This window comes from Truncatella angustata (assembly GCF_020726525.1).
Source record: "Truncatella angustata strain MPI-SDFR-AT-0073 chromosome Unknown BKA67scaffold_5, whole genome shotgun sequence".
Taxonomy (NCBI): Eukaryota; Fungi; Ascomycota; class Sordariomycetes; order Amphisphaeriales; family Sporocadaceae; genus Truncatella; species Truncatella angustata.
The window spans coordinates 1,216,404-1,235,382 of NW_025763385.1; the positions used below are offsets into that span (position 1 = coordinate 1,216,404).

An 18,979-nucleotide genomic window follows, 5' to 3' on the forward strand; every position below is an offset into this window, starting at 1 on the left:
CACACGGGAGTGATATGTAAAGGTTCCAAGCTGGAACTGCCGATACTTGATCAGACTTTATGTGGCCATTTTACTTCTTTGTTTTCAGGCTCGGGTAGTTGGTAGCTGTTGGCTACGCGAAAGTGGTGGCTATTGTTTGATAATCATCCCTTGCTTTGGTTTTTTGGTTTTTTTTTGTGTGTTGAACGTTGCGTCAGTCACTCCTCATGTACAGAGCATACTGACCAGCCCGATATGGTCGCATTAGTGGGATAATGGGTAATGAGCATTGCACCCCGTTAGTGAGATGCAATAATGTGACGATGCAGATATAATCTGTTGCGCCAAATAAAACAATATTGCATGAAATCACTATTAACAACGCCTTATGGACGGAGACTTGCGAACAAGCGGTGCTAAGAGCAGCCTTGAGCAAAATTTAAGGCGAAAGTCTGTTTGCATGATTTAATAATATGCACCGGGCTATGCCCCCGCCCCTATTCACATTGAGCAGGTGAGCTAGTAGAGACAAATACTATATAATAGTTGTAAGATTTAGTGTAACACAGGTGACGTCCAAATACAGTCTGAACTTGGTAATATACGGAACCAACAAAGAAGAAGTTTTCCAAGTATTTAATACATAAACACGAGTGAATTCCTCAATTATTCGCATTAGAAAGATTCTTATACTTCTTATTTTGTTCGTTAAGCGGACTTGGCGGTTCCTTCGTCTCGATATCAGCGATGTATAACTAATATATAATCCAAGGAAACAGTTTAAGATAAAGGAATTGCCGAGTTCCTTATAAAACAATGAATTTTTCTATCATGCTATCTAGGTAACGGCCAACTCTAAAATACAGACCATAAAATGCTCGTCCCACCACCCCTTTTGGCATGCTTATCAACTTCCATGTCCTCCCAATCACAAAACACCCCAAATCTGAAGACGCAAAATGCGCCACATGTTCTGGAGCGTGACGCCCCATGCCAACACGTCAGGCCACGGCGGCAGAGTCATTCCCAGCACGGTAATGCTAGTCAGCCACAAGTCGTCAAAGACCATCTCGCTGTTGCTGCACTCGTGCGCCCCTATGAGTTGGTCGCACCAGACCACGAAGATGGCGTACATGAGGACGTACTGGTCCAGGATGGCGGGGACGGACAGGATTGCGGTCTCAATCTGCGAGTAATGCTTCATGAGGGAGTATTCGAGGGTAGACAGGAGGAGGATGCCCATGACCATGGCAGCCTGGCGGTTTCGTCGCCTGGTCTGTTCTTGCAGGGCTTGGCCTGCCAGGCCCATCGTGATGGCTGCTCGGGCTCTGCCCAGGAGAATGTCCTCGAGCACGGCGAAGAGGATCTGGTGGAGCTGCATGGCGTTGACCGCCGCCGTGATGCTGATATACTGCGGCATGATACGACGGGAGGTTCTGCTGCCACGTCGAGGCTCGGTCGGCTGGTCTGCCATAGTGATGGTTGACAAATCTTTGCGTGTATTGATATTAGAGAGGTGTGATTTGAGGATATATGCTTTCGTCGGCTTTTGGCGGCTCGTTTCCTCTTTTCCACGATAATTCACTGTGATTATCGACGAGCGGGACATTGATCAAGTATGAGGGTTTAGTGGTAGACGTTCCTTATCATGTTCTGCCCTGTTCTTTAAAGGGCTTAGAACGAATAGGGCGTTTCCAGGTTTGAGATTAGAGAAATCGGCGATTCCTTATAGAGTGTATATTAAATCGGAAGGTGATGCATAAGCTTTGCCTTACTTGGTCTTCACAAGAAGCCCCCTGACAAAGCCTAGGCATCGACGTGTCGGTAAATACTTAACCTCTGGCGACTGATGAGCGCTATATTAATGCTAAAGCACATGATATATATCCACCCTCCTTCGCCGTCTTTTACCAAAACTCTAAAAGCTACATGATCGAGCAAGGCAGCATATAGAGGTCAAGCTAGGTTAAGTCTTGAATGTGGTTTAGTTGTATCCATATCTATTATATGAACTACGGGTATTTATAATCAACTTGTATATCCTAGACAATTCAGACCGATCCGTTGATAATAGGTTAACATTGTTATGGCTAAGAAAGTATACTCTTATCTCATGCGCAAACCTGAATTCGACAAAATTATAAAGCAGCAAGTTCGCTTTGAATACTAACGATCCAAAGAAAAAGAACATGCCTAAGACGTAATAATCCTAATATTGCCAAGTCTTCTCTTACAAAACCTATCGCATTACTCTCACACAACAATGACAAGAGTGCCCCAGAACGCAAACCATACGATGGCACTAACAGTGGATTTGGATTTTCAGAAGGACGGCTAGGTTAACGGCGATCCTTGAAGAGTTTATTGCCAGAGTAGCCGCGGAGATTATACATTGAGCCGGACGAGATAATTCGATATCATAAGAACGAAGCTATCACAGGGACATAAATGGATGCAAAGAGTCAAGTCAAATGTGCCGAGCATCATAATCCTCTCACTGATCACCAAAATGCCGTGCAAATATAGAGGAAACTTAATTACCAGGTTCGGGGAACTTATGTTCCTTTTAGAAGAGGTATTCAGTTGAATTAGTTCTAATACAAAAGAAATTTCTATATGCGGGCTCAAATGTAACGCGAATCCCAAGAATGTGTATGCGATAGAGGAAAATGTGCCATTGTTTGGCTGAATGTCTTGATGCTCTTGGGTTTTCATTCAGTTGCTAGTAGTTGCATCAGCTAGTATCCTGCAAAGTATATACTTCGTATCGGCCCCGAACGGGACGAGGATGCCTACATACCTGGTAGAGCCTGTGAAAAGCTCTAGTTCCAGCCAACAGAACAAAACTCCAACACGCCGGCATGTGAAGTAAATTCACTGTGAACGATTTGCGCAATTGGTATTATTTGTGGAACAAGGCAAATGAATTGATGCAGCCATTGAGTGGGTATTGTATGGCGAAGTAATACAAACGCGGTGAAGATCAAACTTATGCTGAGGAGCCTAACCACCTCGGAACAACGTTATTAAACCCATTCGCATATGTATAGCCGCTCGTCAAGACCAATAGCCACCGGAACAACGCACCTTTTGTCGATGGGCTACCGAGGCCGAAAAGAAACCATAGCCAGTAGCTCAGTCCCGCAATCTTCTTGCCACTGCGGTCGAAGTTGGGCTTCGAAGAATTCATCCACACAAAGCGCTTGAGCTCCGAGTCCAAGTATGGCATGTAACGCACTCGTAGGAGCTTGTCCATCCAACCGGGTGTCTCCGTGACAGTACGACGATGTGTGAAGGTGTCGAAAGAGGCCTTTCCGCGGTATGCACCCTGGCCAGAAGTACCTACACCACCAAAGGGAAGAGATACCACACAACCATGCATGTAGGCATCATTGATCGAGGCACCACCAGATGTGATGTTGTTCAGAACTAAGCAGCGAAGTTAGTTACGCGTTTCAGATCATTCAAGTCTTTGGACTTACTCCTGTTGTTTTCGTCCTTCTTGCCAAAGGTTTGGAGCGACAAGGGTGTCGGGTCTACCTCGTATACCACGTTGATGGCATCCTGAACATCATCGTACGGTAAAATGGCCCAGATTGGGCCAAAAGATTCCTCTTGGACCATCGAGTCGTTAGGGGAGTCGACAAGTACCGCTGTTGGCGCAATATACAAATCGTCCCTATCAGTCTCACCTCCCATAACAACCTTGCCCTTGGAGTTGTCAAGCATGTTCTTCATTCTATCAAAATGACGCTCATTGATGACACGGGCCAAATCGGGGCTGAGCTTGGCTCCCTTGGGAAACATCTCATCATAAGTAGCATTGAGGACTCGGATAAAGTCATCCAGGACGACCCTGTCAACGTGAACGTAGTTGGCGGACATGCACACCTGTCCTGCATTCATGGTCTTTCCCCACATCAATCGCCGAGCTGCCAGTGCCAAGTCTGCATTCTTGGAAATAAAGGCTGGGTTTTTGCCGCCCAGCTCTAGGGTGACAGGAGTGAGAGTCTCAGCGGCCTTTTTAGAAATGATCTTGGCGACACTCTCACCACCAGTATAGAAGATCTTCTCCCACTTCTCGTTGAGGAGAGCAGTGGTTTCGGGTACCGCACCATTGACGACCTTGTAGGCCTCTGGGTCCAAGTAATTCTCGATTAGCTCTTTCAAAACTACAGCGGTGGCTGGTGCACCTTCCGACGGCTTGAGCACAGCTGGGCATCCGGCGGCAATGGCGCCAATAAGAGGACAAACAGTCAGGTTGACGGGGAAGTTGTATGTGCCGATGATGAGAGAAGCTCCAAGAGGCTCCTTTCGAATTGTGGGCTTGAGCAGCTTGAACTGCAGGTCCACATCAGTGTAACTCTCGTCCTTTGCCCATTTCTCCACGTTCTTGATTGTGTACAAGCAGTCCTGGATAGCCCATCCAACCTCCGAAATCTCCGAGTCATGAGCAGGTTTCTTGAAGTCTTGCCTCATTGCCTCCACGAGCTTCTCGGACAGATCTGTCAACCCCCAGTAGAGCTTGCGCAACTGCACCAGGCGGTACTCGACATCCTTGGTCTTCTGGGATCTGAACGTGGCACGAAGGGTAGCAGCGACCTTAGGGATATCGTCGCCCACAGTGGCCTCGAAAGGCGCGATCTTGATGTTTTGAACCAACTTATGCGCCATGATGAGATGTAAGATAGACGGATTGGATTTGGTAAGATCGGAATCGCAGTGCGCAACAGCTGGGATTGCGAAACCTTAAAGTAGCCGGCGGTATGAAGCCGGAAAGTGAATTGAGGAGGCTTGCTTAGAGCGGAACGATCCCGCTGGTGACAGGCAGATCGGTGGAAGCAGTAACAAGGATGTGTGTGAGTGAAGTCGCGAATGTAACTCTTCTTGGCTGCACACACAAGGATGTTTGCGATGTGTAACAGGAAGAAAGCAAAGAGGACTGGCGCCAGAGCAAAGCAGGAAGATATTGAGAGCTTCTTGATGGAAAGGCGACTGGCAGAAAGTCGTAAATTTACTGTATGCGGAAAGACCCTTGCAGTCAACGCCTGTCATGAAATGTCAAGCTACCCTTGCAAGTGGTTCCAAAGGTGGTAGTGTTGCCAATTTCAGGATCGTGGCGACGGAGCCCTTACCTCTAATGGTTTCACGCAGTGGTTGTGGGGTAACGGCATCAACGTCTCGTCTTTTAGTTTAATGCTTTAAAGCCGCCCGAGCGGAAGAGAATCGGACACGGACAGTTTCATGCCACCGAAACCTTCTACGAAGAAAGACTCGCATGTCACATGGCTAGGTGAGCATATCGGATTTGTGCAGAAAGCGATCTTGGAAAGTCCGCGACATGGTGTGGTGGCGTCATTGAAGTTAACGATCCCCGAAAGCCTAGGCTTCTCATCCCTGGGCATAGTCGCACAGAGAGAGTGGAACCGAGGTATCTCTGCTTCTCCGCGCCCTAGCATGCATAGGCAAGGGGTTTTAATCTCTCACCCCTGGTAATATACGAATTATAATGTCAGTCGCGTGTCTCGACCCTGGGCCATTGAACCTTCTTCCCGAAGTCAGATAGGATCCCGCATTGCATGTGATGGATATATGTTTGTTTCGTTGAACTGATCTCGTCGTTGAGATGTTCCGCTTATGTTCAGAACATGGTGAAGTAGTTCAGTCCAACTTGTGACGTGATGGCGTCCATAAGTGCCTGCGGCTGAGCACTAGCTGGTGACCGTTGGAGAGGAAGAGCACGGCTTGTGCTTAGTGACATCCAGAAATAGTAGCGGCTAGATTCATCATGTCACCTCATTTCTCAAGTGAACCATTTCTAGTCACAAGCTAAACACAAGCTGGTGCCCATTTGGCAAATTGAATCGAACAGGAATGGCTTAGCAGAACGGGTTCGCCAAGCAGACGGATGAGTACTTTGTTCAACAGGAGTGTCGATGGCAAGCTGCTTGAACTTTGCATCGGTGCGGATAAGGGCTGTTCCCTGGAGGTTGAGACGTACTTTGTGATTGGGACTCTCCACGGTCGAGGTCGATCGCGTAAAGTGCGAGTCGTGATCAGTGCGGCAGAGCTTTGTGGAATCTCAGTTCCCCGTGCTTGGAATGCAAAGGCGAGCCTGGTTGTGGTACTGTGATGCGTATCATGTAATGCGTATCATGTAAGACATCGCTTGGACGGCATTATAGAAGCCAAGGTTCAGGAGGCTCGGGAGGCATTTCGCAACCGTCGCAGCTACTTCAGTGGGTCAAGGGTCCAATGTCTGTGTGTTTGTTACCAGATGCAAGCCCAAGCCCATTTCAAGCCTTCTGCTCACAGACAGCGGGCCGTTGAAATAGGAGCCGGCTGCCGGCAGTTTGTCGGGAAATTGCTGAGTGTTGAATGAAGAGAACAGGACAGCACTGACCATGTGAGCATCTTGCCTCCAAAGAGCACAGACCAGCGGCGGCAAAAAAGAAGCCCTGGAGCCCTATCGTGCAGCAAATCGAGAGTGGGGTCTTTTAAGCCCGATACACCAAAAAGTTCGCAGGAATTTGTTGCGATTTTTCTCTTGAGCAGACCGCAACCTCACGTTAAAAGCAAGAACTCACCACCGTCAACCACACGACACGCAGGATATCCATTTCTTTGCGTCCCATCACAATCCGTCGCAATGGCTCCCGTTACCACAGTATGTATATGAGACACCGCTTTGCTGTTGGCCCAGTCTCACTGGCATAAAACCCCAACGAGATCATGGCGTGAAGCAGTAGGCTAAGGTCAATGTTTGTTACAGAAGAAGGCTGGCCCCAAGGGCAAGAACACCAAGGTCACCAAGAAGGTAAGCACATAATTTTCCATACTCTAATCTACCAATTTGTTCCAACCCCCATGCTAATCCCCATTACCAGTTCATCATCAACGCTCAGCAGCCCGCTAGCGACAAGATCTTCGACACCGCCGCCTTCGAGAAGTTCCTTCAGGACAAGATCAAGGTTGAGGGCCGTGTTGGTAACCTTGGCGAGAACGTCAAGATCCAGCAGGCTGGCGAGGGCAAGATTGAGATCATTGCCCACAACGAGCTGTCCGGTCGCTACATCAAGTACCTGTAAGGAGCCCAATTCAACATTTTGCGAGTCGATTAGGCGCACAGCATGCTGACAAAATTAAACCTTCAGCACCAAGAAGTTCTTGAAGAAGATGCAGCTCCGTGACTGGCTCCGTGTCGTCTCCACCTCCAAGGGTGTCTACGAGCTCAAGTTCTTCAACGTCGTTAACGACGAGCAGGATGAGGACGACGAGTAAATGTAACTTGCATATGGATATCACGACGGATTTGCATTTAGGGTGCTTGGAATCTGTATACCCATAGGTCAGGGAAAACTTTGGTTGGGACATCAATAGAGTCGTGTCGCGTGGAGCGACCCGTTCTTGCTACCCCACAGCCAAGTGTTTTTGATGTGTTCGTGCCTGTCATGACCACGACCAAGTGAACTTCAGCTGTTTCGTCTACTGCGCACCCACCCAGCAGAAGGTTTAAACGCCCTCCATGCTGATATAGTCACCTGACACGCCCTTCGCTATGCTAATCTTCATCGACCACGTTCGATACTGCAGTGGTAAGCTCTACTTGAGCATAGCCCTTTGTCGAATCATCGTCATCGTCATTGCCACTGTACCCCAAGAAATCGGCCAGCTGGATTACGTTTTCGCCGGAGCGTGGATCCTTCCAAACCGTCATGTCGATCCGCGAGAGCGACTCGGGTACAGCAAGTCTAAAAGCCTTCTTGGTTGTCAGGATCCAGGCCAGGACGCGACGCCACACGAACTCGCGTATCTCCCGTTTGTACTCGGTCTCCTTTGAATCCCAGTCTTTTACATCCTCGTCGACCCAGAATTTGAAGGGCAAGTCCTCCAACTTTCGGAGCTGCTGGTTCAGGGGGCTGTCATACTTTAGCCTCCAGCTCATCTCAGCGAAGCAGCTGGGGATGCACGTGCAGTTGAACTCGTTGTGTTTGATCTCCACCGTCAACCAGGGACTGACAGGGCGCTCGGGAGGCGCGTAGGTTTGGACACTGATGAGTACCCTGCAGTCAAGGCGGCCTTTTATTGAGTAGGTGACGAGGGGGTCGCTTCCCCGATCCGGCAAGTTCTCCTCGAGTTGGACGTGCAAGCGATGGACCACGTTGTCCAGGAGTCGATGCCGATGTGTTTCTGTTTCGACCTTCTCATCGTCACTCTTCTCATTATCGCCCTGCTCATTGTCGCCCTTCTTCTCACCGTCGCCCTCGTTAGTCTTAGTGTCGTCTGTGTCAAAGCTCACGTAAGGGAATCTAATCTGGGGTTCAGCCTGACGGAAATACATGGTTGGTAAGCTTTGGCGTGAATATAACGTCCACAGTGTATGAGAGAGATGAACTGGTTGCGTTGTCTTTAAGTGGTGGGTTGCGTATTAAGAGGTTTCAATCTCGTACTTCCAAGTTTTGAAATGCTTCTATGAGGATCGTCAGGTTCTCTACGTTTAAGCCTGTGTTTTTATAGAGGATCGGTAAGCCTTTGTGAGGAACTGTCGAACCGTGATTTTTCATAATTGGAATAAGCATTATAAAGAATAATACAAATACAAGGATACATTTGGTTTCTAATAAACAAAGATCAAAATCATGGGTGACAATCTCTTGTTAAGTGAATACTAATACAGTTAACAGATCCCTTATTTATATTATTGATGAGTTATGGTATGAACCATGGCCGTAGCCTGCAGCCGCACAGGGGCACCAAGTTGGATGTGAATATATGACAACGAATCCACGACGGGTACACTTTCGGACCTCACGTTCTTTCGAATATTTACTCTAGTCTATACTTCTCCACGACAAATGGAAGCACATACGGCTCTTCTGTATTATGATAACGCTAAATCATTCATCCAAGACACGCTAAAACGACTCGGTCGGCCATTTAAATAATGGCTACAGCCTAAAAAATAAAACGCGACATAAATATAATAGTATGAATATCTCTCTGAGTACGTTTGAGTTGGAAAGAGTGAGTGTAAACTTCGGAGAGTGTTGTGCATAGTGTCAAGGATTGTAAACAGCAGCACACTATTCGGGTGAAGCATTGAATCGAAGAGCAGCGGCAACATTGCTATGGTTGAAGTAAAGATCTTCCCTGGGCATGTTCGCAGGCCTTTGCCGCAGACCCCTGAATATACGTCTGAGACACATCTTTCATATCGAAGATGACAGATTTCTAACTCGGCGGAACCGTTGACTGAGCATGGTACCAAAATCGAAGGACCTGGACAAATAGGACCTAGCCGAAGCACACGATATTAACTTGCATGCAGGCCTATATCAAGAGGGCCTGAACGGGTTCGATCAATGTTGATACTTTGTAGAGTGCCTTGGAGTGCGGCAGTTCAGACACGCCCACTGAATAGTCAATGTCAGAGAAGTCGGCACGCACGCCTGCGTCGGTGGCCTGGCGTGCTAAAACGCCAATGCCCACGCAACAGTCCAGCACGGTCCGCAAGACAGTTTCCATGCGAGTGGAACACAGCTGGAAACGTGTTTGCCCTGACGGTGATAAGGTCGCCAGAAGTACCGTCCATCCGGAAGCTCACGTGGAGGTATGCCAAGCATTCGGTTCCACGGCAAGTGTCGAAGCCTTTAAGAGCATATTCCTTTCATTATTGGGTCAAAGCGAATTTCTCCACGAGCTGCCACGTCCTGTCTTTGTTGTTCTCGGCCGGTGTCAAAGCCACAGTTGTACGCCCGACCAGGATAACAAGGATAGAGGGTGAGTCCAATAGAGTTTCGAGCAATTCCTCCCCTAGGCCCAGCTGTTAAAAAGAAAAAAAGAAGAGGGAACTCGGAATGATTTGCCTTGGCGGCTAGGTCTTATTCAGGCCATACAACCGCAATGGATCCGGCGACATCTCAACATGCTTCCCAATGCTGCATTCTCCATCTGAACATCCTCGAGCCATACTCGGTGATGGTTTCTGCCAAAGGAAGCCGGATGCATATCAGTACTGCAGTACTGTAAGTACAGAGTATCATCAAAGACAAGGGTCTAATCTGCAACGTCGTTGATATGGGGCAACTTTCTGGGAGCAAACTTGTGGTCATCGTCTGCACCTTGGCGATGTTTGTGCGCGATTGAATTGGTATAAAACAAGACTACCAGAGAGCAGTTTACGTCAGAGAAAGGAATCATATTCTTCATTCGCCACAGAGGGCTGTATCCCCGTTACAAGATTACCTTGCAGCCGGAACGGACAGCGTAAATGGTTTCCGTGGGGACTACATCGTTTTGACGCCCAATTTTATCAATACTATTAAAGGCATTGAGATTGTGGAGAAAACATATGGCTTATTTTGAATTTATTTGAACAAAGCACCTTAGATAAATATCTTGAACCTTACGTGGCCTATAATGCGAAATCTTCGAAGGAACTATCCTCTGTCCTTCGCATAGTATGAGCTGGACATATCAACTGACAGACACCATCGTTCGTTGACCATAAGTAATAATTACCAACCATCTGGCCGAGTAACAAATATAGATTCCCATTCTTTATATCACGAGGCGGTACCTAGTGAAAACTGGGATGGGGCTTAATGTCAGAATATTGACGTGGGTAATCCTTCACAGATCGCTAAGCAAAGTTCAATTCAGGGAATTTATGGCTGGGCCGTCGCACTCCTATTGGGATCGATTCAATTAGCCAATCATGCTGCGAGCGACACAGATGATATCGTAACGAACTGGAACACGTTAGAGGCTATTCGGTAGCGATTGATTGTGTGGCGGAGCACGGCGACTGTAAATGGCGTAATCTTTTTGAAATACCTGACTAACCAAGTGACATCTGGTTCATTACATGACAGTGCTGTCGTTCAAGTCTTACCATTGGATCATAATACTCGGGCTGGAAATCCTATGCATACCCCACCCTACCGCTTCTGCCGGCGTGACTCACTGTATTAACTCATCATATAGCAGCGTCCGCATTATAACTAGAATAGTGGTCAGTCTCGGAGGTTAAATAAATGGGGGAATCTTTGAGTTAGACAACAATATGCCGTCGAACCTACGTCACACCGGAAAGAGGGATGAGACAATGGAAATCTGGATCTTGAGAGAAGATACTGCCGAAAGTGCGCAACCTCCACCCTTGAGTTAATAGGATTTTATGAGAGTATCTAATAAACAAGTCGATAGTAAGAGCCAAATGTCGTTGGACCGTTACTCATCACCAGCACTTCTTGTTCATAGGGATTGTCTTTGAGTACTTGTCTTCAACGCCTACGCCTGAGCGATTACCGAAGAGTGGTTCAAGCCTTTATTATTTGCGTGATGGCTCCGTAGAGACAAAGGAAGAAAAGATCGGGGCCGGCGAAGTAGGCTCTGCCGCGGCGTATGCATACTTGACCAGTGCTTTGCGCATTACTGGTAGCTCTACCAACCTCGCCCGACATCTTGGAGGTCTCATCTTGCCCTCCAGATCTGGATATATCGTGCGGTCGGATGTTGTTTCACTTCGTCTAGTCGACTGCGAACCTTTGGAAGGCGCCACATCATTCGCCAGTCCCTTGCAATACTTTCCCGAGGACAATCTTGACGAAGTCAATAACAGCCTCCCCGAGCTACTGTGCTCCGCTGCTGGAGGATTCTTCGTTCGCGAAGAGCTTTCCACAGGTGATCCTGGCGCTGCTTTCGAAGCGATACAGTCCGAGTTGTTGGACCGCTTATCATTTCCTTGGACCCTTGCAGAGCTGCCATCAACGCGGGAACGAACGCTAGTCTTGGTCGAGGGTGGAGGTTCCAAGCCCGAATATGATGGCAACGCTGCTAGAATCTACCCGGCAGCTCGGGCACTTGGCCTTCGCATCATTGTGTTGGATAAGCCAGGACATTGGCTAGAGAACGGTAGCTACAACGACTTGCGGGAATCCTTCATTCCTTGTGAGTTGTCCGCCGATAGCCAGGTTTTAGCGGACAACATCGTCAAAGCACTCCATGCACAGAAGGACCGCATTGGGGGTATAGTCAGCTTTTTCGACGAGTTTCAAGTCGGTGTAGCGAAGGCAGCCCAAATACTCTCTCTACCAACACTGACTCCGGAGGCATACACGATAGCAACGAATAAATATGAAACCAGTGCTGCAGCAGGACGCATTTCCTATCGTGGAAACACCGTAGAGGACGCACTTGCTATTTCTCGCCGCGAAGACCTCGCTCTCCCTTTGATTGTGAAGCCATGTTCAGGCTGGAGCTCTGAAGGCGTTTTTAAAGTAGCAGACCGTGCCGAGCTCGTAGATGCCGTCAGTCAGATCGACTTCAAACGCCATGGCACAGAGTTTGTGGTTGAAGAATACTGTGACGGACCTGAAGTCGACCTCAACATGATCATGTACGACGGGAACCTGCTGTTCTACGAGATCTCCGACGACTATCAGAAAGCAGCAGAAGGAAACGGAGAGATGATGGTGAACACTTTCATTGAGATGGACAGTGTTGCACCCTCCGCCCTGCCTGAGGCGGAACAGCTAGTGCTTCGACGGACGTTTCATGACCTGTTGGTGCATAATGGTCTTGACTTCGGAGTCTTCCATGTCGAAGGACGAGTGAAGAACTCCACCATGGAGTATAAGACAGACTCCCTCGGGATTCTCGATCTCCACCCACGGCGAAGTGCAGATGACGGCTCCCCAAAACCAAGTGCTTTCGTGCTAGATATCAACCCGCGACCACCAGGAACCGCGGCCGCTATTCATCCTCGAATAACATATGGCGTCGACTACCATGCTTTGTCCATGCTTATTGCATTACGGGACAAGACTAGGGTATCGTCGATGGCTTACCCTTTCCGCCAGCGTAATCAGTACTGGTGCATCATGACCTACATACCTACCGACTTCCCCCCAGATCGGGTGGGAATATTTGACTCAGGGGACATCTGCGAAGAGCTCAAACAACGACGGCCGGATCTTGCGAAATACATATCAAATTGTGGGTGTTTTGTTATGCGAGGCGATAGGGTGTCGCATCCGGGCACCGGCATCAACACATGGGTAGCTTACTACAATGTTTTCTCGCGCACAAGTCGCCGCCATGCGTTGGAGATAGCCAAGGAGGTGAGAAAAGAGACACGGTACGAAATTGTGTAGTGCAATGTTTGCTAGTCTAGGATGGACCATTGACAAACCCGATGGACTCCTGAATACTTACACGTTTGATGTGCTCGCCGTAGAGACCGCGGGGATCCTTGTGATGCTTGCATAAATTGTCTATGTCGAAAGGCACCAGCTATGGTGGATCTCTTTCAAATAGTTCATAATTTCTACAACGGTAGATATCGCAGTGGTTGTCGCTCCCTTACCCGCATGTGCCACATGCCATCACAATCGGTCGAAGCGATATTAGTCAAGGAGCATCCTGTTGCTTCTTGGACCTCATAAATCACTCGCAAGCATATTGTATACCGGCATGGTAGGGGCGATGAATGTTGACAAGAAGGTCTGTTTTCGGCCCTACAAGTCCTCTTACTCTTTAATAAAGTTCAAAATAATCCTGGGCAATACTATATGTCAAGTTGATCTTTGAGCATGAGCCGCAGCGAGCTGTGATCGGTTTGTCAATGATGGACTCTTTGCGCAGATGATTCTGATGCTATCCATAGTATAGCACACCGGATTGCCACTCATTGTCTATAAGAATGAAATTTGTCCTACTAGAAATATGCACAATTCTTGTATAAGCTTGGCGGCGCAGAGCTGATTCTCCTATCACAGAAACTGGAGTGAATGCATGGTTCACTCACACCTCACTAGGCAATTCGTTCGCTTATATATTATGTGCCGTCTTTTATAAATAAAGAATTTAAAATTTAAAACGTGGAAATTTAGTTTATTTCTCATTAATTCGTATACAATTAATAACATTTAAATAATTTTCTTAAGAACCCTTTATAACATTTACATTAACCAAATTATTTACAACAAATTTAAAATCCGCTGTAAAAAGACTTGCATTGATTGGAATTGAAGTGTTTTATCGATGAGAGGCCAGTCGGGTTGAAATCAGAAACAATATGATACAAGGATAAATTTGATCTGCACTACCCCACGTTTAAAACAGTTGATTGCGTCCCTGGCCTGTGTCTTTGGCCTACGGCAACTTTATTTCTCGGCGAGACTAAACAAGAAGGTGTGGGTGAGTCAATAGTAGCATGGTGTGATATGATATATTCAAAGCGAAATGACCAATGTTCTAAGCTGCCCATACCTTTGACATACTTGCATGGAATATCTGCGCAAAAATTCTTTTTGAAAGAGTTCACCGGAGGTACATGCAGTTTTTTCAAAAATCTGTTAGATACTCAAGAACGTGCTTTCAAACCGCGTGCCAAGAACTTCTTGCCTTTTGATGCTTGTTTGCTTATTACATGCACTTTTGAGCAATACGTCTTATCTTTTCTTTTCTGACTACGTCTCATACCTCGAAATCAATAGAACAACGCCGGGTGAAGATGGAATTGAATGAGAAGGTCAGAGTCATCCTGGACCGGCAACTCAATGGCTTAGCACCGGATCAGTCAGACAAAAAGAGGCTTCACAACTACTCAACACCGCGAGACAAAGTCATAATCTTCGTCAGTTTCACTTGCGCTATACTTGGCGGCGTCTTGAACCCCCTTATTTCGGTATAGTGATGTTTTTTTTAGTATCGGTGTGTACGCAGCAGGAAAAGTTAACCCTGTGCAGGTCATATACGGTCAAACAGTTGGTATTTTCGGCAGTTACAGCGGATCCTCTACCTCCTCGACAGACGCGCGCCGTCAGCTCGTCACATTTACCCTCTACTGGGTCTACCTAGCCATAGCCATCTTCGTATTGATCTACATAGCCACAGTTGGCTTCTACTATGTCGGAGAGCGCACCGCACGCGCCCTGCGCAATGCCTATCTCAAGGCAATCATCAGACAAAACATGGCTTTCTTTGACACGCACGAACCCGGAGAAGTCTCTGCACGCATCATGTCTGATATGACGCACGTGCAGGAAGGCATCACCACTAAGCTATCTATCGCTCTAACAGCAATGGCCACATTTGCTGCCGCTTTTGTTGTCTCCATGGTCGTGCATTGGCGGACGGCTCTCGTGTTGAGTCCTACATATGTTCTCATGACACTATTCGGGTTGCTCGGCGGCACTCGTATTCTAAAATACCATAAGGAGGCCAAGGTGGCCAGCGAGAAAGCCTCAAGTCTGGCTCAGGAGTCCATCTCTTCTGTACGCCAGGTGTACGCTCTTGGGGTTCAGCACCATCTTGCTACGAAATACGAATCATTTCTGAATAGTGCCGGCCAACCAAGCCGCAAAGCCCTTTATGTCATCGGCTTCGTAATCGCATGGTCTAATGCCGTGCCCCCATTAGTCCACGCTCTCACCTTCTGGGCAGGCTCCATTTTCCTTGTCCAAGGAGACGTGTCCGTCGCCCAACTAACAACCATTGCCCTCGTGGTCGTGATCGGCGCATTCGCGATTGTGAGGATTGCGCCTGCTGCCCAAGCGCTCGCCTCCACAATGTCTAGCGCCAGCGTCATATTGAGCGAGATGTGTCGACGCTCTCCGCAAGACCCATTCGATCCGTCAGGCGCCGTTGTGGACAGCTTTCAAGGCAACATTGAGCTACGCGGGGTAAGTCTCGTGTACCCCAAGCGACCTGACTCCCAGGTTATGAAAGAGGTGTCTTTTAGTTGTCCGGCCATGAAGACTACAGCAATAGTGGGCTCTTCAGGCAGTGGGAAAAGTAGTATCATCAACCTGTTGGAACGATTCTATGAACCTACTGGTGGGCAGATATGTGAGTTCCTCATGGCTTCGGCAATCTTGCAAGAATAGTCATACTCATGGTTGGTGCTTGAAGACCTGGACGGCGTTGACATTCAGTCGCTTAATCTGCGATGGTTACGCGGCCAAACGGGACTCGTCCGACAGCAGCCTATCCTATTCGACACCACTATATACGAGAATATTCGTTATGGCACAGTCAGCTTCTCCACACAGCCCTCGGGAGAAGAGCTCACCAAGCAGATAATATCGGCAGCGGAGATGGCAAACGCACATGACTTCATCATGGCCTTGCCAGATGGCTACCAGACAAGGGTGGGTGAGAATGCCACGCAACTCTCAGGGGGCCAGAAACAGCGAATTGCAATCGCTCGGGCTTTGATGAGAGATCCCAAGATTTTGTTGCTTGACGAGGCAACCTCGGCCCTGGACGCTGCCTCGGAGTCCGTTGTGCAGGCGGCGCTGAACAAAGCAGCCAAACACCGAACTACAGTTGTGATCGCTCATCGTCTAAGTACAATCCGCCATGCGGACAATATTGTCGTCATGTCGCAGGGCGCTGTGGCAGAACAGGGCACCCACGCAGATCTGATTGCCCGGGATGGCCACTATGCCCGCCTAGTCCGTGCGCAGCAGATAATAAGCCGTCGCCAGGACGAAAATAACGACGAAAGTGGAAAGGAGAACCTAGGAGAACCTTTGGTCGACCCTATTCAAGAAGATGAGAGAGCCACTGCTCTGAAGGCAGAACCCTGGCAGGAGCAAAGACCAGGCGATGAGTCCGGAGGGATCTTTGCCGATGCGAATAAGCCCAAGAACTGGGGGCTGGGTAGGACCTTGGGACTCATTGTTCGTATGAACAAGAGTGAACGTTGGATATTGTTGTTTGGCCTGATTTGCTCCATTGTGGCCGGCTTGGTACTGCCTGGGTTAGTGTTCTCTTTCCTCCATCTCTTTGCTTTTGGCTCGCGATAGCTAACCTGGTTGGTAGACAGTCTATTGTGTTTGCGAAATCTTTAGAAGCCTTGTCTTCGACTGCATCGGAGTATGGCACGATGCGGAGCCAGGTGAACCTGCTGGCAGGCATCTTCCTCGCATTGGCATGTGCAAACTTTATTCTTTACATTGGACTGGGATTCTCCCTTGCCTATACAACCGAGAAACTTGCCCGAACCATTCGAGACAGATGTTTCCGTTCCATCGTTGCGCAAGACATTGAATTCTTCGATTTGAAAGCTAATTCGACTGGCTCTTTGCTCTCTATCTTGACAACCAGCACCGACGCGCTCACAGGTCTAAGCGGTCCCATCATTGGAGGCGCGCTGACGTTCATCTGCACTATTCTAGGCGGCATCATTCTGTCCGTGGCACTGGGGTGGAAGTTGGCACTGGTTTGCACTGCGACCATTCCCCTCGTCGTGGCGTGCGGCTGGGTGCGTCTACAAATGCTCGCCATCTTCGACTCGCAAACGAGGCAAAACGGAGTGGATGCCGCGTCGTACGCCACGGAGATCGTCAAGGCGGCCAGTACAGTTGCGAGTCTTGGTCTCGAGGAGTTTGTTCTCGAAAGATACGACGGCTTCTTGGCAAAGCAGTCGGAGAAATCGCTCGGCTCCATCCTTCGCGCGTCCAGCCTCTATGCTGCGTCCCAGTCCGTGGTTTATTTCGCCTACGCCTTGGCATTCTGGTATGGAGGAACGTTGCTGCTCAACGGCGAATACTCTCTTTTTCAAGTCTATATATGTTACACTGCTCTTATTTCGGGCGCGCAGATTGCTGGATCCGTCTTCTCGTTCGCTCCTGATGCAAGCAAGGCCATGATTGCTGGTCAGGAAGTCGACAGCATTTTACAACGCAGGCTTACCCGCCCATCCGAACAGCGATCCTACGGCGAAAAAGAAAGGAGCCAAGGGTACAGCCATCATGTACAGTTCAACAATGTCACTTTTGCCTATCCGTCGAGAAGAGCACGCCTCGCTCTGGACAACTTCAGCCTGGATGTGGGTACTGGCCAGTTCGTGGCTCTGGTAGGTCCAAGCGGTTGCGGAAAGAGTACAACTCTTGCTTTGATTGAGCGCTTCTATTCCCCTGGCGCAGGATCAATCCTCATAGACGGCCAGGACCTTTCCACGGTCGATCTAGACAAGCACCGCAGATCAGTCTCGCTTGTTAGCCAAGAAGCCGTTCTGTTCTCCACCACGATCAGGGAAAACATCGCAATGGGTCTACCAGGGGAGGATGTATCCGATGAAGCTATATGGGCTGCCTGCCGACAAGCCAACATTGAGGAATTCATCACCTCTCTTCAGTAAGCCTCTCAATTCTTGTCACGTACGAACACACCGCATCTAACTTTTCTTTTTCTTTCTTTCCCCTAGGGACGGCCTTTCAACGATGGTTGGTCCCGGGGGCAGCATGTTGAGTGGTGGTCAGAAGCAACGAATTGAGATCGCACGAGCACTCCTGCGAAATCCGAAAATATTACTGTTGGACGAGGCCACCTCAGCCTTGGATACAGAGTCCGAGGTGCTAGTACAAGAAGCGCTCGAGCTCGCGTCAAGGCATAGGACCACGATCGCGGTGGCCCACCGACTAAGCACCATCAAAAAGGCGGATCTAATATGCGTCCTGGACCATGGCAAGCTAGTGGAGTCAGGCACTCACGACGAGCTTGTTCGGGCGAGAGGCAGATATTGGGAACTTCTGGAAATGCAAGACTTACAGTGATTTTATGTTTGTAGATTGCTTCACTCAATGCCTCGCCTCTTCCTGCGGAAACCACGTATGAACAATGTTGCGCTCAAGATGTCGGTGTTACTTTAGCTAGGAATAATTTTTGGGTGTACCTGCAGAGAATGGCCGCTGCACCGACAACCCTTGTGCGCTCAGAGCTGTGCCTAAAGCCCAGAGACTAACCCTGGCAACTGTCGCCAAGCAAGTCGGCAAAGGGGGACTGGGAAGGTATATATTAGTGAACCATGCTGACCATTCTTTGGAACATGGACTTGGCTGACTACACTCCCTTGGTATCATCCTTCATTATCTTAGCATCTTCCTCCTTACTAAATAAGGAACGCGGGAATTTCCCGGCAATTCCATTATTGTTCAGACCAGCCTTGACGGTGACATGACTCGGGCTTGTGGCCAATAGACTGATT

General features: G+C 48.5%; 7 protein-coding genes across 7 annotated transcripts; 5 read left to right on the forward strand and 2 right to left on the reverse strand.

Annotated features, from left to right (window-relative positions):
* Positions 1-895: 895 nt before the first annotated feature.
* Positions 896-1,465, forward strand: BKA67DRAFT_536584 (uncharacterized protein; the record flags this gene model as incomplete). The annotated part of the gene is made up of 1 exon (XM_046100184.1): positions 896-1,465. One exon carries the CDS (start codon positions 896-898, stop codon positions 1,463-1,465), a length of 570 nt encoding a protein of 189 aa, XP_045957149.1.
* Positions 1,466-2,968: 1,503 nt separating this feature from the next.
* BKA67DRAFT_518613 (aldehyde dehydrogenase) lies at positions 2,969-4,653 on the reverse strand (the record flags this gene model as incomplete). The annotated part of the gene is made up of 2 exons (XM_046098023.1): positions 2,969-3,408; positions 3,462-4,653. 2 exons carry the CDS (start codon positions 4,651-4,653, stop codon positions 2,969-2,971), a joined length of 1,632 nt encoding a protein of 543 aa, XP_045957150.1.
* A 1,837-nt stretch (positions 4,654-6,490) lies between these two features.
* Positions 6,491-7,260, forward strand: BKA67DRAFT_637187 (ribosomal L22e family protein; the record flags this gene model as incomplete). The annotated part of the gene is made up of 4 exons (XM_046105686.1): positions 6,491-6,646; positions 6,752-6,796; positions 6,867-7,063; positions 7,134-7,260. Exons 1-4 carry the CDS (start codon positions 6,629-6,631, stop codon positions 7,258-7,260), a joined length of 387 nt encoding a protein of 128 aa, XP_045957151.1. The 5' UTR covers positions 6,491-6,628.
* A 280-nt stretch (positions 7,261-7,540) lies between these two features.
* Positions 7,541-8,320, reverse strand: BKA67DRAFT_659538 (uncharacterized protein; the record flags this gene model as incomplete). The annotated part of the gene is made up of 1 exon (XM_046107454.1): positions 7,541-8,320. One exon carries the CDS (start codon positions 8,318-8,320, stop codon positions 7,541-7,543), a length of 780 nt encoding a protein of 259 aa, XP_045957152.1.
* A 1,083-nt stretch (positions 8,321-9,403) lies between these two features.
* Positions 9,404-10,344, forward strand: BKA67DRAFT_536588 (uncharacterized protein; the record flags this gene model as incomplete). The annotated part of the gene is made up of 3 exons (XM_046100185.1): positions 9,404-9,759; positions 9,869-10,004; positions 10,150-10,344. 3 exons carry the CDS (start codon positions 9,404-9,406, stop codon positions 10,342-10,344), a joined length of 687 nt encoding a protein of 228 aa, XP_045957153.1.
* Positions 10,345-10,895: 551 nt separating this feature from the next.
* Positions 10,896-13,225, forward strand: BKA67DRAFT_567777 (uncharacterized protein). The gene is made up of 2 exons (XM_046102996.1): positions 10,896-11,123; positions 11,188-13,225. The coding sequence occupies exons 1-2, from the start codon at positions 11,045-11,047 to the stop codon at positions 13,134-13,136; spliced, it is 2,028 nt and encodes a 675-aa protein (XP_045957154.1). The 5' UTR covers positions 10,896-11,044; the 3' UTR covers positions 13,137-13,225.
* A 1,272-nt stretch (positions 13,226-14,497) lies between these two features.
* BKA67DRAFT_536590 (multidrug resistance protein 1, 2, 3) lies at positions 14,498-18,548 on the forward strand (the record flags this gene model as incomplete). The annotated part of the gene is made up of 6 exons (XM_046100186.1): positions 14,498-14,620; positions 14,733-15,668; positions 15,705-15,834; positions 15,898-16,750; positions 16,813-18,129; positions 18,200-18,548. 6 exons carry the CDS (start codon positions 14,498-14,500, stop codon positions 18,546-18,548), a joined length of 3,708 nt encoding a protein of 1,235 aa, XP_045957155.1.
* Positions 18,549-18,979: the final 431 nt, after the last annotated feature.